General features: G+C 48.0%; 2 protein-coding genes across 2 annotated transcripts; both read right to left on the bottom strand.

Moving 5' to 3' along the window:
- Positions 1–2537: 2537 nt before the first annotated feature.
- Positions 2538–9713, bottom strand: ZNF114 (zinc finger protein 114). Its single transcript, XM_047793378.1, has 3 exons — positions 9279–9713; positions 5485–5611; positions 2538–3970 (listed from the first exon to the last, which is right to left on the bottom strand). The coding sequence occupies exons 1-3, from the start codon at positions 9279–9281 to the stop codon at positions 2793–2795; spliced, it is 1308 nt and encodes a 435-aa protein (XP_047649334.1). The 5' UTR covers positions 9282–9713; the 3' UTR covers positions 2538–2792.
- Positions 9714–12772: 3059 nt separating this feature from the next.
- On the bottom strand, positions 12773–13885 carry LOC125134493 (vomeronasal type-1 receptor 1-like). The gene has a single exon (XM_047793870.1). It carries the CDS (start codon positions 13715–13717, stop codon positions 12773–12775), a length of 945 nt encoding a protein of 314 aa, XP_047649826.1. The 5' UTR covers positions 13718–13885.
- Between the last annotated feature and the right edge of the window lie 1793 nt (positions 13886–15678).

The following is a 15678-nucleotide window of genomic DNA, read 5'->3' as shown; positions in this document are numbered from 1 at the left end:
CAGCCCGGCAGCTGTGGCTCAGATTCAAACCCTGGGCCCAGGAACTTCCATTTGCCGCAGGTGAGGCCCTAAAAAAAAAAAAAAAAGGAAAAAAAGGAATAGAGAAAATTAAAAAAACAAAACATCATGGCTGCTATTTGGTTAAATGCTGTTGATGTGAATTTTTTTCTGACAGTGCATCAGGGTCAGAAAATTTTGGAAACTACTGGCAGGAAGGGCACCCATATTCCCCCACTGATCTGGAAATAACTGCCCACAAATACACCTGAAATCAACTCCTTTTCAGATGCTGAGTCCCCCAGCCCAAAACAAACAATCCCCATGGCCCGAGGCGCTGTCTTAGCAGAATTCAGCCGCCAGATGGCGCCCGCGACCGGCAGTGAGTGGGTCCCGCTCCGTCCAGGACGCCGAGAAGTTACCTGCACGGTGCCCACAGGCATGTAGAGCAGCAGACTGGTTGGAATGAAAAGCTTAATGTTGACTCCTAATTATCTCTCCACCAACCAATGAATATCCAAGAGCTGATTATACTCCCCACAACCCCCTCCCCATCCTGTCTTTATTTTTTACTTTTTTAATTATTCTTTTTAGGGCTGCAGCCCTGGCATCTAGAAGTTCCCAGGCTAGGGGTGGAATCGAAACTACAGCTGCCAGCCTACACCACAACCACAACAACTGGGGATCCGAGCCACGTGAAGAGCTCACGACAACGCCGGATCCTTAACCCTCTGAGCGAGGCCAGGAATCAAACCCACATCCTCATGGATCCTAGTTGGGGTCATTAACCACTGAGCCACAACAGGAACTCCCCACCCCCACCCCTTTCTTTAAAAGCCTTTCCCTGGGAGTTCCTGCTGTGGCAAAGTGGATTAAAAACTGCAGTAAGCTCAGGTTGCTGCTGAGTCAGTTTTGATCCCCAGCTTGCTCAGTGGGTTTAAGATCCTGCATTGCTGCAGCTGTGGCATAAGTCACAGCTGAAGCTTGGATTCCACCCCTGACCCAGGAACTTCCATACGCTGTGGGTGCAAGTGAAGGTGGGGGGCACTGACAAAACCAATTTCAAGTGGGATGTATTATTTTATCATAAACTTGTTCAGTGAGCAACAAAATGTTAATAAGAGATTAATCCTTTTTTTTTCTCTTTCTTTTTGGAGCCATACCTGCTGCATAAGGATTTTCCCAGGCTAGGGGTTGAATCAGAGCTGCAGCTGCCAGCCTACACTACAGCCACAGCAACACAGGATCCTTAACCCACTGAGTGAGGCCAGGGACTGAACCCACATCCTCATGGACACTGGTTGGGTTATTATCGCTGAGCCACAACAGGAACTCCTGAATGCTTCCTAACCAAGATAGGGGTTTTCCTCATGTAATAAATCTAGAAAGGCAGTCTACTGCAGCCATGGACAACCCAAAACATGCCATTTAAATACAAGAAATGGAGTTCCCTTGTGGCACAGTGGGTTAAGGATCTGGCATTGACACTGCAGAAGCTTGGGTAGCTGCCATGGGATAAGTTCTATGCCTGGTCCAGGAACTTCCAACATGCAGCCAAAAAACAAACAAAAACCAAATATAAGAGTAAGACAGCTAGGAGTTCCCATCGTGGCACAGTGGAAACAAATCCGACTAGTAACCAGGAGGTTGCTGATTCGATCCCTGGCCTTGCTCAGTGGGTTAAGGATCCGGCATTGCTGTGAGCTGTGGTATAGGCTGGCAGCTACAGCCCCGATTTGACCCCTAGCCTGGGAACCTCCATATGCCACAGGTGCAGCCCTAAAAATCAAAAACGAAACAACAAAAAAAGAGTAAGACATCTACTATTTGAGGGTTGTTACTGGGACCATGACCTTCACTCCAGCAACGCAAAAATTGCTTTGCTGACTCAGGGAATATCATGCCATTTCCAGACAGCAACAAGGAAAGAGGAAAGGGAACTTGATTAAGAGAATGTGTGAAGGAGTTCCCGTCGTGGCGCAGTGGTTAACGAATCCAACTAGGAACCATGAGGTTGCGGGTTCGGTCCTTGCCCCTGCTCAGTGGGTTAATGATCCGGCGTTGCTGTGAGCTGTGGTGTAGGTTGCAGACGCGGCTCGGATCCCGCGTTGCTGTGGCTCTGGCGTAGGCCGGTGGCTACAGCTCCGATTCAACCCCTAGCCTGGGAACCTCCATATGCCGCGGGAGCGGCCCAAGAAATGGCAACAACAACAACAACAACAACAAAGGAAAAAAAAAAAAGAATCTGACTGCAGCAGCTCAGGTCACTGCAGAGGTGTGGGTTTGATCCCCGGCCAGGTGCAGTGGGTGCAGCCATTGAAAAAAAAAATTAAATCAAATACTCTGACAATAATGCAGTCACATCATTACCAGTGACAACAACTGGACAAAATAGTATCGTGGAGCACAGTAAATTACACAGAGTCTAAATTAGATGCAGCTCAAACAGGGCTTCACACAAGTCGGGAGATAAGTCAGTGAATTATAATGAATAGACTGCCTATCAAAATCCACGTGGCACCACCAAAAGGGTCCATAGAGGGATTAGTAGGATTTTATTAGAAAAGAAAAACAGGAAAATAATGAGTTTCCATTTCAGCTGAAGGAGACTACTACAATGGCAGCAATCATAGTATTTACTACGTTTCTCTCCTACTATTATACTTATTTGTGCCCTTAAGTGAAGAGAAAGAACTCAAGGCTTTCTCTTATCAATTAAGATGAGGATTTCTCTCCAGAATGTGGTCTCTTGTAGAACATAAAAGATGTTTTAGGAGGTTTTCCCCACATTTCTTTCATCCACAGGGCCTCCCTCCACTGTGAGTCTTCAGGTGGTATTTAAGTCTTGAAGAATGAACATAGCCTTTCCCGCATTCCCCACATTTGTAGGGTTTCTCTCCAGTGTGAATCCTCTTATGTTCACTCAGCTTTGCAGACTTAATGAAGTTTTTTCCACACTCCTCACATTTATAGGGTTTCTCTCCTGTGTGAATCCTGATATGTTCATTAAGCTTTGAGGACTTACTGAAGGCTTTCCCACATTCCTGACATTCAAAGTTCATGATGTGGTTTTGTAAATGTTTACTAAGGTGTAAGAAATATCTGAAGGCTTTCCCACAATTCTTACATTCGTGGGGCTTCTCTCCCGTGTGGATTTCCCTGTGCCTCCTAAGGAATGATTGGTACACAAAGGCTTTCCCACAATCACCACATTTGTGGCTTTTCCCTCCCATTGATGATCTTCTGTGAGAGTCTGAGTTTGGAATGTGGGCCGACGTTTTCCCATTTTGATCATTCTCATTATTTGTCTCTGCTGTGGAGAATTGCCTGTGTATGGCATGGAGCGAGTTCTTTACAAGGCTGATTTCACACCAAGGAGAGTCATGAGTTTTCTCTTCAACCTGAGTCCTGAGCATCCTAAGGGAGCAGTCTTCCCCTAAGGCTTGCAATGGATTGCATTCATGCGTGTTCTCGTACATTTCATCCCGTAAATGAGGCCCATTGTTCTGACCAGTAATCTGAGTGTTTGATGTGGGCTCCATCTGAGTTCTCAATGGGATGTTTTGCCACAAGACTCTGTCACCTTCCTTGTTTGTACAGATTTTTGGATTACTGGTTAAGGTGAGGACTTGTTTCAAAATACCTGAGGCAGGTTTGAGGCTATGTTTTCTCACGGGATCACTGCTTGAAGGCGTGAGCTTCAGGCCAGGTTTGGAGCTGTCCCTCGTCCCACCATATTCATGGACTCCCACTAGAGATGCATCTTTCTCATGGGTGGTTGCAACTTGCTTCAGTTTTTGCCCCCTCTGCTTGCCTGGCACCTCTTTTTGATGCCAGGTCCAGTCTTCTCCTAATGCGCTGAGCTGGGAGCTGCCACTTGCCAGACAAGCTCTGTTGGCTTCATGAAATGTCTCTCTAGCAAGAATGTTCCACTGAGGGATTGAGCCTTTGCTTTTACATTGAGTCACCCAATCTGAAAAGAAGTGGTACAGAGATCAGTTCTTTGATGGAGTTCCCACTGTGGCTCAACAGTAGTACACCTGACTAGGATCCATGAGAACCTACTGTAGGTTCGATCCCTGGCCTCACTCAGTGGGTTAAGGATCTGGTGTTGCTGTGAGCTGTGGTGTAAGTCACAGATGCAGCTTGGATCCCACATTGCTGTGGCTCTGGTGTAGGCCGGCAGCTACAGCTCTGATTTGACCCCTAGCCTAGGAACCTCCATATGCCACAGGTGCAGCCCTAAAAAGACAAAAAGACAAAAAAAAAAAGGTTTTTTGTTGAAAGTAAAGGTGGGGTGGGGATGCTAACACAGGCAAATGCCCATATGGCTCTTTTTAAATGGTCCCTCAATGTATGTGAGCAAAATGGGAAAGGGAGGAGTTCAAGAGGAGGCAAACAGAGACGCAGCAGCGATAGACACAAGAGAGCTTGGGATGGATGCGGAGTCTGACCACGGTAAGAATGTAGGTTCAATATACATAACAATGCAGCACTATTTACAGGAGCCAAGACATGGAAACAATCTAAATGGCCACCAACAGAGAATTGGATACAGAAGGCATGGAACGTAGATACAATGGACTATTAATAACTTAGCCATAAAAAGAATGAAATAATGCCATTTACACCAATATAGGTGGACCCTAGAGATTATCATACTAAGGGTAGTAGCCAGAGAAGATTCTATGATATCTCGCTTATGGAATCTAATAAAAATGATACTAAAGAACTTATTATTATTTTTTTATCTTTTTAGGCCCACACCCATCACATATGGACGTTCCCGAGCTAGGGGTTGAATCAGAGCTACAGCTGCCAGTCTATGTCACAGCAATGTGGGATCTGAACCACATCTGCAACCTTGCCATAGCTTACAGCAAAACTGGATCCTTAACCTACTGAGTGAGGCCAGGGATCAAACCCGCCTCCTCATGGATACTAGTCAGGTTCTTAACCCACTGAGCCACAGTGGAAACTCCTGGATCCTTTATATATATACATATTACTGAATCACTTTGCTGTACTCTATAAACTAACACAACACTGTAAATGATTCATATCTGCCTGTCACCCAGGTGCACAAATGCCCAGCAAAAATTAGAACTGCTTCTTGCTGCAAATAGATCAGCTGAGGTTTGCCTCACTGAGACCTGGGTCACTGGGAGTTGGGGTACTTACCTGTGAGGGAACGGTGCTTGCTTTGGTTTAGAGGAATTCTGGAGCCGAGCAAGTGAATTTCCCAGCAATGCCCTGAATTGCCACTTTTCTCATAAATGCATCGAACTCTGGGCTCCATGTTTACCTACTTAAGCCTCCCCCAAAGTGTATTACCCATGAAGAGACTACAAATGGAATGCAGAGGACCGATTTCCAGTTCCATGGGGAAAACTCTGTCTACCACTGGGGGGGCAGTAGAGTGTCCCTGGAACACAGGAGGTGCCTGACTCACCCGGGCCATCCGGGCCCAGGAAGGGGCATTCTTACCCACGTAGGCCAGGTTCCTGCAGTTCTCCAGGATCACATCTCTGTAGAGTTTCCTCTGTGCAGGGTCCAGCAGGGCCCACTCCTCCTTGGTGAAGTTCACAGCCACATCTTCAAAGGTCACCGAGTCCTAAACAACAAACCCATTTTGGCTTGGTGGAGTATGGACTGGTGGAGTGTGGAGTATGGACCGTCAGGAGTTGAATTGTGTCCCCTCCCAAAGGTATGTTGAAATCCAGCCCCCTAGGGCTGGAGAATGGGACCTGAAGTGGAAATAGGATCTTTGAAGATGTAAACAAGATGAGGTCACGCTGGAATAGGTGCGTCCTAATCCAACGACAGGTGTCTTCCTAAGAAGAGGCAATCTGGGGAGTTTTGCAGTGCAGCAGGTTAAGGATCTGGCATTGTGGTTGCTGTGGCCCAGGTTCGAACCCTGGCCTGGGAACTTCTACATGCTTCAGGAACCCTCTTACACCCCCACCCCCTGCAAAGGAGGAAATCTGGACATAGAAACACAAAGGAAGATACACATCATCCACTGTTGAAGGGGGGATACAGGCTGGAATGATGTGTCTACAAGCAGAGAGGCCACTGCAAATTTCTAGAAAATTGCCCCACCTCTAATTTGAAGGCAAATTAGGCACAATTTACCAAAATTTTATATGCGTTCATCCTTGATCCAGCATTTGCACTCATGGGATTATACTCCAAAAATACCCCGGCCAAAAACCCGAAATGATATATGCACATAATTACTTATCGAAGCTTACTGATAACAGCAGAAGGCTGGAAACCACCCCAAATATTCAATAAAGGGGAATGTTTAAAATTTTATGATGAGGCCACAAAAATGAAGAACTATACAGACTAAGAATAGATCTTAGGGAGTTCCCGTCATGGCTCAGTAGAAATGAATCCGACTAGGAACCATGAGGTTGCGGGTTGGATCCCTGGCCTCGCTCAGTGGGTTAAAGATCTGGCATTGCCATGAGCTGTGGTGTCAGTTGCAGACATGGCTCATATCCCGTGTTGCTGTGGCTGTGGTGTAGGCTGGCAGCTGCAGCTCCAGTTCAACCCTAGCCTGGGAACTTCCAAATGCCACAGGTGTGGCCCTAAGAAGACAAAAAAAAAAAAAAAGCTTAGACAGCAATCTCCTATTGTGTACTGTAAACAAAACTCCAGATATCAAAGCACTGCATTCTTTTGTGTGTGTGTGTCTTTTTGCCTTTTCTAGAGCCTATCCCTGTGCATAAGGAGGTTCCCAGGCTAGGGGTTGAAACGGAGCTGTAGTCTCCAGGCTACACCACAGCCGCAGCAACACCAGATCCAAGCCGCGTCTGCAACCTACACCACAGCTCACGGCAATGCCAGATCCTTAATCCACTGAGCAAGGCCAGGGATCGAACCCGAGACCTCATGGTTCCTAGTTGGATTTGTTAACCACTGAGCCACAATGGGAACTCCCTCAAAGCACTGCATTCTTAGATACTGACATTATAATCTCTAAAGCATGAGGAATCTTTAAAAATATAATCAAAGAGTATCACACTGAGAAATATGGGCAGTATGCTTTTATAGAAGCAAACAGTCTCCCAAAGAGACCACCATGTTTTATTTGTCACTCTAGTCTTTTTGGGGGGCAGTGGGGTGGGGCATGTGCTGGCAGCATGTGGAAATTCCCAGGTCAGGGATCCAACCTGAATCACAGCAGTGACAAGGCCAGATCCTGAACATGCTGAGCCACCAGGGAACTGCACTTAAGTCTTTAAAACTTTATTAACAATTACCCCTTATATTAGCTCTGCAAGAGGATACAACGAGCTCATTTTTATTAAATTAAGGGAAAATGAAGAACCCTGAAAATGCATGGAAGAGTCTATAAAAGCGGTTCCTGGAGTTCCTGCTGTGGCTCAGCAGGTTAAGGACCTGACTAGCATCCATGAGGATTCGGGTTGGATCCATGGCCCCACTCAGTGGGTTAAGGATTCGTAGATGTGGAGCCCCAGCTTGGATTCAACCCCTAGCCAGGGAACTAGCCAGGGTGCAGCTCTAAAAAGAAAAGGGAAAAAAAAAAGGTACAGACTAGTATGTTTAAAATAAATAAGCTACAAGGAGATACTGTAGAGCACAGGGAAGATAGCCAATATTTCGGAATAACTATAAACGAATTTATAAACTTTTTTTTTTTTTTTGGTCTTTTTAGGGCCGAACTCAGGGCATACGAAGGTTCCCAGGCAACGGGTTGAATCGGAGCTGTAGCTGCCGGCCTACACCACAGCCACAGTCACGCCAGATCTGAGCCGCATCTGCAACCTACACCGTAGCTCTCGGCAACACCAGATCCTTAACCCACTGATGGAGGCCAGGGATCGCACCTGCATCCTTAAGGATCCTGGTCAGATTCGCTTCTGCTGCGCCACGACAACGTAAACTCCAATTTGGGAGATGTAAGCATTTTGAATCATGATGCAATAGAGTGTTCATCCACTCTGTCTCAAGAAAAAAAGCAAACTAAACCAAGTATTGCTATTTGATATTTGACATCATGTCAGTAGGAAAAGAACTCCCACTCCTGCCTGGGGAATCCGAAGCCTTTTCCACCGAGAAGCAGCTTCGATATTCAGAGTTTCAGAAAAGGAATTTGGGAGAGAAGAATTCACACCTATCCTGCCAGACTCGAGGTAATGCCCTTGGGACCAGTCCCAGCTAGAGTCGTTCTAGGTGGGGCTTCATTTAAATTTACCTTGAACTCCACCCTTCTTTAATCCTATCACCGGCCCCCATCCCTTGCTTTATTTTCAGGTTTCTCTTGGATCAAACTCCCTCCTGCTAGCCAGTCAACACAACCGGGACCCCAGTTTCTATTCCTGGCGAGCTCAGTCACCTTAGCTTGGGAAAATAGGGGAAAAAAAGAGTCAGAAGGCATGATTCTGGGCCAGCTCAGTAAGCAGGTGGCAGGAAAACTGCCACATGTGGCAGATGAAACACACCCCCATCTGTGCCTGGAGCTCCTGGGAACCATCCTTCCCGAGAGACCACCAAAGACAAACCGTGCAACTTATTCAGATCAAGGGGCTTTCATCCTGACGACTCGGTCACTTTCCCTTCAACTTGCCCCCCACCCCTTGTTTTTTGCTTTTTAGGGCCGAACTCGCACATATGGAGGTTCCCAGGCTAGGGGGCGAATCGGAGCTACAGTTGCCGGCCTACACCACAGCCGCAGCAAGGCGGGATCCGAGATGCATCTGCGACCTACTCCACGGCTCAGGGCAACGCCAGATCCTTCACCCACTGAGCGAGGTCAGGGATCGAAGCCGCAACCTCATGGATACTAGTCGGGTCAGTTCCGCTGAGCCACTGCGGGAACTCCTCAATCTGGCCTCTTAAAACTGCTCTCTGCGGAGGTCCCAGCTTTCACAGAAAAAAAAAAAAAAAAAAAAGTATGTGCTCCCTGGACCCCACTTAAACCCGGAAGCCCTTTCTCCAGAAGAGAACTCAATGGGCACGGGGTGTGGCTGCTCACCCTCACCCCAAAGGACCCCAACACATTTACGAATTCAAATAACACAGCGGCCGCCAGCGCTGCCGGCGCCCAGGGACAGACCGGGGCGTCCTGCAAGGTTGCAGCCCGGGGCTGGGGGAGCCCCCTCTCCTTGGAGGTGAAGGGCCCATTTGAGCTCCGCGCCTGGGCTCCTGGTGGCTTCCCCTTTCCTCCGGGACGGAGGGAATCCGGTCTTTGCAAGCAGCTGCTCTCGACTCCCGGCAATGCGGACTCGAGCCGCCGCCGGCAAACTTACCATTTCACCGGCACTGGCTTCTCGACGGGTCTACACTGCAGGTGGCGCAGCCCAAGCGCTCCTTGCGATACGAGAGGGGTGCGGGGCTGGAGACAGAAGGGAAGGGTGGAACGGTAAAAACGAATACTGAAATCAAGAAATTGTGACCCTCCCCCTGTCCGCCCCCGCCGGGAAGGATCCAGACAGGCTTCCACGCAGCCCGAGCCGGCTTCCAGATCCCCCTCCCCAAAATGGTCGTCTCAAGGAAGGGGAGGAGGAGGAGGAGGAGCCAAGCAGGAAGGGGATCCCGAGAGCAGCACCCTTGCCCGCCCCCGGAAAACCTCCCTGAGCCCAGGGACTGACCCCACCCCCGGCAGAGTCACATTTCCAGCGTAACTTTCTCCCCAGGAACTCCGGAGCCTGGAGGCAGCCGGACCTGCTAGCGTCCCCCGACGCTAGCTCCCAGCCTCGGGCTCACACCGTCCCCGCCCCTCCCCGCCCACCCCATCCCTCCCCCCTCCCCCCCAACTCCCACCCCATTCCCCCCCCGCCCGCCAGGAAGTTCCCAGGCCTGGAGGGCAGTGAGCCTCCCCGCTCCGTTGGTCAGAAGGATGGTCAGTTTCCAAGGACTGGTTTTTATCTGTGCTGTAAAAGGGCCAAGACAGACGTAATAGTGCGTCCCCCGAGCCTCCCTTGGGCCCTCGCTGCCTCTTTTTAGAACCTACCTCCCAGTTGTGAAGTGGTTTTGCTGTGATTCCAGATCCACCTGTTTGTGACAAAGATGAAGTTGCTTTTACAAGTGATGAAAGAAATGTTCAAACATTGAGGTATGGGGAAGTCATTTGGGCTTAGACATGATTCACTTGAATTTTGTGCTAATGAGCCCAGCCTGTGTGTGACCTAGCACAATATGCAGAGTACATCTGCTTCGCTCATTAAAGAAAAGAGGGGGAGTTCCCCTAGCGGCTCAGCGGTAAGGAAGCTGGCTAGTATCCATGAGGATGCAGGTTCGATCCCTGACCTTGCTCAGTGGGTTAAGGATCCGGTGGGCAGCTGTAGCTCCAATTCGATCTGTAGCCTGGGAAGCTCCATATGGCGGCGGTGCGGCCCTAAAAAAGACCAAAAAGAAAAGAGGGGAGGGAGAAAGGAAGGAAGGAAGAAAGGGTGGGTGGACCAAAAGTAAAGAATGTTAAGGATGTCTTTTTTTTTCTTGGCTGCCCCCGGGGCATATGGAGCTCCCAGGCCACCGATCAATTCGCAGCTGAGGTTGCCTCCTAAGCCGCAGCTGCGGCAACAGCTGGATCCTTAACCCACTGTGCAGGGCTGGGGATCGAACTGAAGCTCCCAAGATGCTGCTCCTCCCCTTGCGCCACAGCAGAAACTCCAAGAATATCTTTTTTATTTGGGGGCTGCACACGTATATGGGGTCAGAAATTGAACCGGCGCCAGCCAGCGACAATGGTGGATTCTTAACTTACTGCACCACAGTGGGAACTCCAAGAACGTCATTTTTATTTTCATTTATTTATTTATTTTCGCCATTTGTCTTTTTAGGGCTGCACCCATGGCATGTGGAGGTTCCCAGGCTAGGGGTCCAATCGGAGCTGCCACTGCAGGCCTACACCAGAGCCACGGCAATGCAGGATCCGAGCCGGTCGGTGACCTACACCACAGCTCACGGCAACGCCGGATCCTTAACCCACTGAGCAAGGCCAGGGATCGAACCGCAACCGCATGATTCCTAGTCAGATTCGTTTCCATGGCGCCACGACGGGAATTCCTGGGAGACACCATTTTCCCTATAACATCCTTTTACTTCTGTAGACTCTTTGGCGTTGGGATTTGCGGGGACCGGGATGGGGGGAGGTTGGGGCTGCTCCTACGGCAGGCAGAGGTCCCCAGGCCAGGGACTGAACCTGTGCCACAGCAGTGACTTGCACCACAGTAGTGACAATGCTGGACCCTAAACCACTAGGCAACCAGGGAAGTCCTTCTTAGACTAACTTTGAGAGTGACTTTTCTCGATTTTGTGAAGGCTCCATACTCTCTTCTGACATGCTTATAGTGTATTTGTTTAAGCTGCGAAAAGCTTATTGGTTCGAGTTGGTGTTTGAAATTAATATGTGGCTCTGGGAGTTTCCGTCGTGGCACAGTGGTTAACAAATCCAACTAGGAACCAAGAGGTTGCAGGTTTGAACCCTGGCCTTGCTCAGTAGGTTAAGGATCCAGCGTTGCCGTGAGCTGTGGTGTAGGTCGAAGACATGGCTTGGATCCCATGTTACTATCTGTGGCTGTGGCATAGGCCGGCGGCAACAGTTCCAATTGGACCCCTAGCCTGGGAACCTCCTAAAAGGTACAGGTGCGGCCCTAAAAAGACCGAAAATAAAAAAAATTTAAAAAGAAACTGGCAATATTGAAAATGAAGAATTTACTGAGCAATCCCAAACACAGACACAGCTGTCATATTGGTATGTATGGGAGGATCACTCTGAAAGGAAAAAAAAAGTGGGAGTTCCCACTGTTGCTCAACAGGTTAAGGACCTGATGTTGTCTCTGAGGATGTGGGTTTGATCCCCAGCCTCACTCGGTGGGTTAAGGATCCGGCATTGCCACAAGCTCGGGTGTAGGTGGAAACTGTGGCTTGGACCTGATCCCAGGCCCGGGAACTCCATGTGCTGCAGGGCAGCCAAAAGAGAAAATTAATAAGTAAATAGGTAGATCAAGAAAGAAAGGTCGTTTTGATTTCCACGGTTGTTTTAATTTCTGCTGTACAGCAAAATGATCCAGTTATACATAAATACATACACTCTTTTTAAAATATTTTTTTCCATGATGGTTTATCATAGACATGGAAGAGAGTTCTCTGTGAGATACAGTAGGACATTGTCTTGTAAGAGTTCACATTTGGGAACCCCAACCTTCCATGCCATCCCTGCCCCTTGGCAACCACACATCTGCTCTTGCTGTCTGTGGAGTATTTTTAGCGTTTATCATCACGCTTATATTTTTCCTATAGCACAAATACACTATATAATCTCTATACTAATTTTTTCTGTTTACCTGTATCATTCAGTAATGTACACCCAGCTTCTAAAAGATTTCCTGGAGTGTTAAGGTGTGCAGTATACGTTTATTGAATACATCAAGGATTTTCTCTAGTGCCATTTAATAGAAGTATAACTGACGCCTTTTCTGGAATTAAACATTCCAGCAGCCACATTTCACAATGAGCAAAACCAAGCAAAGGTAGTTTTAATGATACAGTTACAATATGTTTTTTTGACTCCAATGACCATTTTCGACAAGGAATCAATCCGAAGACTGCTTATTTGAGCTTTAGGTACGCTCCTTTACTGTAAGGCTTCACTACTGTGTATACGTATAATTTAAATTGCGTGTCAATTTATACAAGCCACATGGCAGTGTACAATCGCCACGCAGCCTTTTTTTTTTTTTTTTTCTCCCATAAATCGTTACGGAGACTCCTCTGCTGCCAAAAAGCTGTGGGCATCAGATCATCTACTGAAAGCTCTTCCAGAAAAAGTAATTCTCATCTGTGAAAGGGAAGAAGTAAATTTGGACATGATCTTATTATTTTTCATTAGCACAAAAGGGCAGATGGTTGGGTAGCAGGATGCAAGGGTGCCAGTAATTCTCTCCAGTCCTGGGTTTTTTTGGAGTCTATAAAACACATAAAAGGTACTGAAGTTGTTTGCACAATAAAAGAAAACAAAGCAACTTACCAGCAAAACAATAGTGTGGGTGGCTTTGATTTCAGGAGGCGTTTGAGAGTAGAGCCTAGAGCTGTGCATGTGCCGGACCCTCTGGCGGTGTCTGTAGATGAGATTCACCATGTAGAGGCTGAACCCCATCATGGGGACCACAAAGAGGAGGTCTCGAATCACCATGGCGCTCAAAAACGTCTGGGAATTGCCTGTGGACCGCGACGTCCGGCAGTAGAGGGATGAGTACATGGACCCGGCAACTGTGTTGTTGGGATTGGCTTCCGTCGCCAGGATGATGTGGATGTAGATGAGCAGGTTGATGCCCCAGAAGAAAAGGAGGGCGGGGTAGATGCACCCAGAGCTTATCGATTTCAGCCACGCCCACTTAGAATTCCCAGGACTGATGGTGACAGCTTGGAAGGCGCTCAGGAGGGCGGTGGTACAGATGGAAAGACCCCGGGTTACTCTGTACATGAACATCATGGCCTTACAACCAGCATCGTTCAGGAAATGTCTCGCTCCGAAGGATGACACCGCGTCTGGTATTAACCGGAACGTGATGGTCAAGATATTGACCAAGGTCAGGTGGAGGAGGATCCTGTCAATGGGCTTTTTCAGGTGAGACTGAGTTAAAAAGGTGTACACATAAAACCCCAGGAGCAGCGAGTTCCCCATGTACCCAATACAAATGTGCAATAGGAAGAACCCCCCCCAAATCGCATCAGTTGGAAGCATTCTGATGTTAGATTTTTAATTCAACCAGGATTCAAAGCCCACAAAAGAGGTTGGAGGAGGGGATTATCATGGAGCTCAGGAAGAAGATGAGGAGAGAGTCCGCTCTGCTGTATTTCTGGCCCTTTCGGAGACTGGATTCCAGGAATTCTTGACCACCTTGGAGTACAGAATTAGGTTCATGAAGAAAGTGGAATTCACACACTAAAACCATTCATTCTCTGTATTACCTAGGACATGGTGGGCCTATTAAAAAAAAAAACAAACAAATTAAATTTCCCGTCGTGGCACAGTGGTTAACGAATCCAACTAGGAGCCATGAGGTTGCAGGTTCGATCCCTGGCCTCGCACAGTGGGTTAAGGATCCGGTGTTGCCATAAGCTGTGGTGTAGGTCACAGACACAGCTCGGATCTTGTGTTGCTGCAGCTCTGGCATAAGGCTGGTGGCTACAACTCTGATTCGACCCCTAGCCTGGGAACCTCCATATGCCACGGTGCGGCCTTAGAAAAGGCAAAAAGACCAAAAAAAAAAAAAATCAAGTTTTCATGCTAGAAGGCTTTTGTTGCTCTTGTTGTTGCTTTTTATAGTGGCCCCCGCAGCATATGGAAGCTCCCAGGCTAGGGATCAAATCCGAACTGCAGCTGCCCGCCTTCCCCACAGCCACAGCAATGCTCGACCTGAGCTGCATTTGTGACCAACAACCAGAGCTCACGGCGATGCTGGATCCTTAACCCATTGGGTGAGGCCAGGATCAAACCCACATCCTCAAGGATACTACTCAGGTTCCTAAACTGCTTAGCCACAATGGGAACTCCTAGAAGGCATTTTTAATACTAATAGATTGAATTTTGTACCTGAATTGATGTTTCAGTATTCTGATATTTTTCATGCAGTATTATATATGTAACACATGAAGAGTATCATGCTATCAGAACAGAACTGTGTTTATTGTTTTTTATTTTTATTTTTACTTTGTCTTTTTAGGGCCACACCCATGGCATATATGGAGGTTCTCAGGCTAGGGGTCAAATCAGAGCTGTAGCATCTGACCTACACCACAGCCACAGCAACTCGGGATCCGAGCCACATTCTGGGACCTACACCACAGCTCAGGGCAACGCTGGATCCTTAACCCACTGAGCAAAGTCAGGGATCGAACCCACCACCTCATGGTTCCTAGTCAGATTTGTTTCTGCTGCGCCACTCTTTTTAGAGTTTTGACGTCACACACCGCTTCCAAGGCAATTATCATGTATCTAAAGGAGTTTTTCAAATGGACTATTTTTTTTCCCACCTCTTCTCCCAACCACTGGTTAGTTGGCATATTTCAGAGACTTTTTTTTTTAGTCTTTTTGTCTTTTTAGGGCCACACCCACGGCATACAGAGGATCCCAGGCTACGGGTTGAAGTGGAGCTGTAGCTGCCAGCCTACACCACAGCCACCCCAACGTGGCATCCGAGCCGAGTCTGCACCCTACACCACAGCTCACGGCAACACTGGATCCATAATCCACTGAGCAAGGCCGGGGATCGAACCTGAGTCCTCATGGATACTAGTCGGGTTCATTGACCACGGAGCTACAACAGGAATGCCTTTAGAGGTCTTTTTGATGCTCAGAGTGTGGGTAGGGTCTGACATCTGATGGCTAGAGGTCAAGGCTGCTGCTAAACATCCTGCAGGACGCAGGATTATTCCCACAACCACAAACTTTCTAGCTCTAAATGGCAGCCGTACTGGGGGTGAGAAACCCCCTCTGAGCAACAGTCCATGTGTATTGCTAACGGTATCATAGCTACAGCCTACCTTCTGTCGTGAACAGTTACCGTGTGCTTGTTATGGAGAAAGAACCAGGACACTGACCAATAGTTAGGAGAGTAATGGTTTGACATTCACTGAGGCTGATTTTTTTGAGGGGTGCACACTTAAGTTCTAGGGCCAGGGATTGAACCCAAGCCACAGCAG

Source organism: Phacochoerus africanus, chromosome 8, assembly GCF_016906955.1.
Source record: "Phacochoerus africanus isolate WHEZ1 chromosome 8, ROS_Pafr_v1, whole genome shotgun sequence".
Classification (NCBI taxonomy): Eukaryota; Metazoa; Chordata; class Mammalia; order Artiodactyla; family Suidae; genus Phacochoerus; species Phacochoerus africanus.
Note: the sequence above shows the minus strand (reverse complement) of the source record. Positions and strands in the feature narration are given on the sequence as shown.

Bases quoted from the DNA above. Each gene is read 5' to 3' on its own strand.
- ZNF114 (XM_047793378.1), bottom strand. The intron at 3,971-5,484 runs GTAAGAATGCCC...ACTTCTTTTCAG, and splicing joins CAGGAACCTGGCCTACGTGG to ATTGGGTGACTCAATGTAAA.
- LOC125134493 (XM_047793870.1), bottom strand. From the start codon at position 13,717: ATGCTTCCAACTGATGCGATTTGGGGGGGGTTCTTCCTATTGCACATT.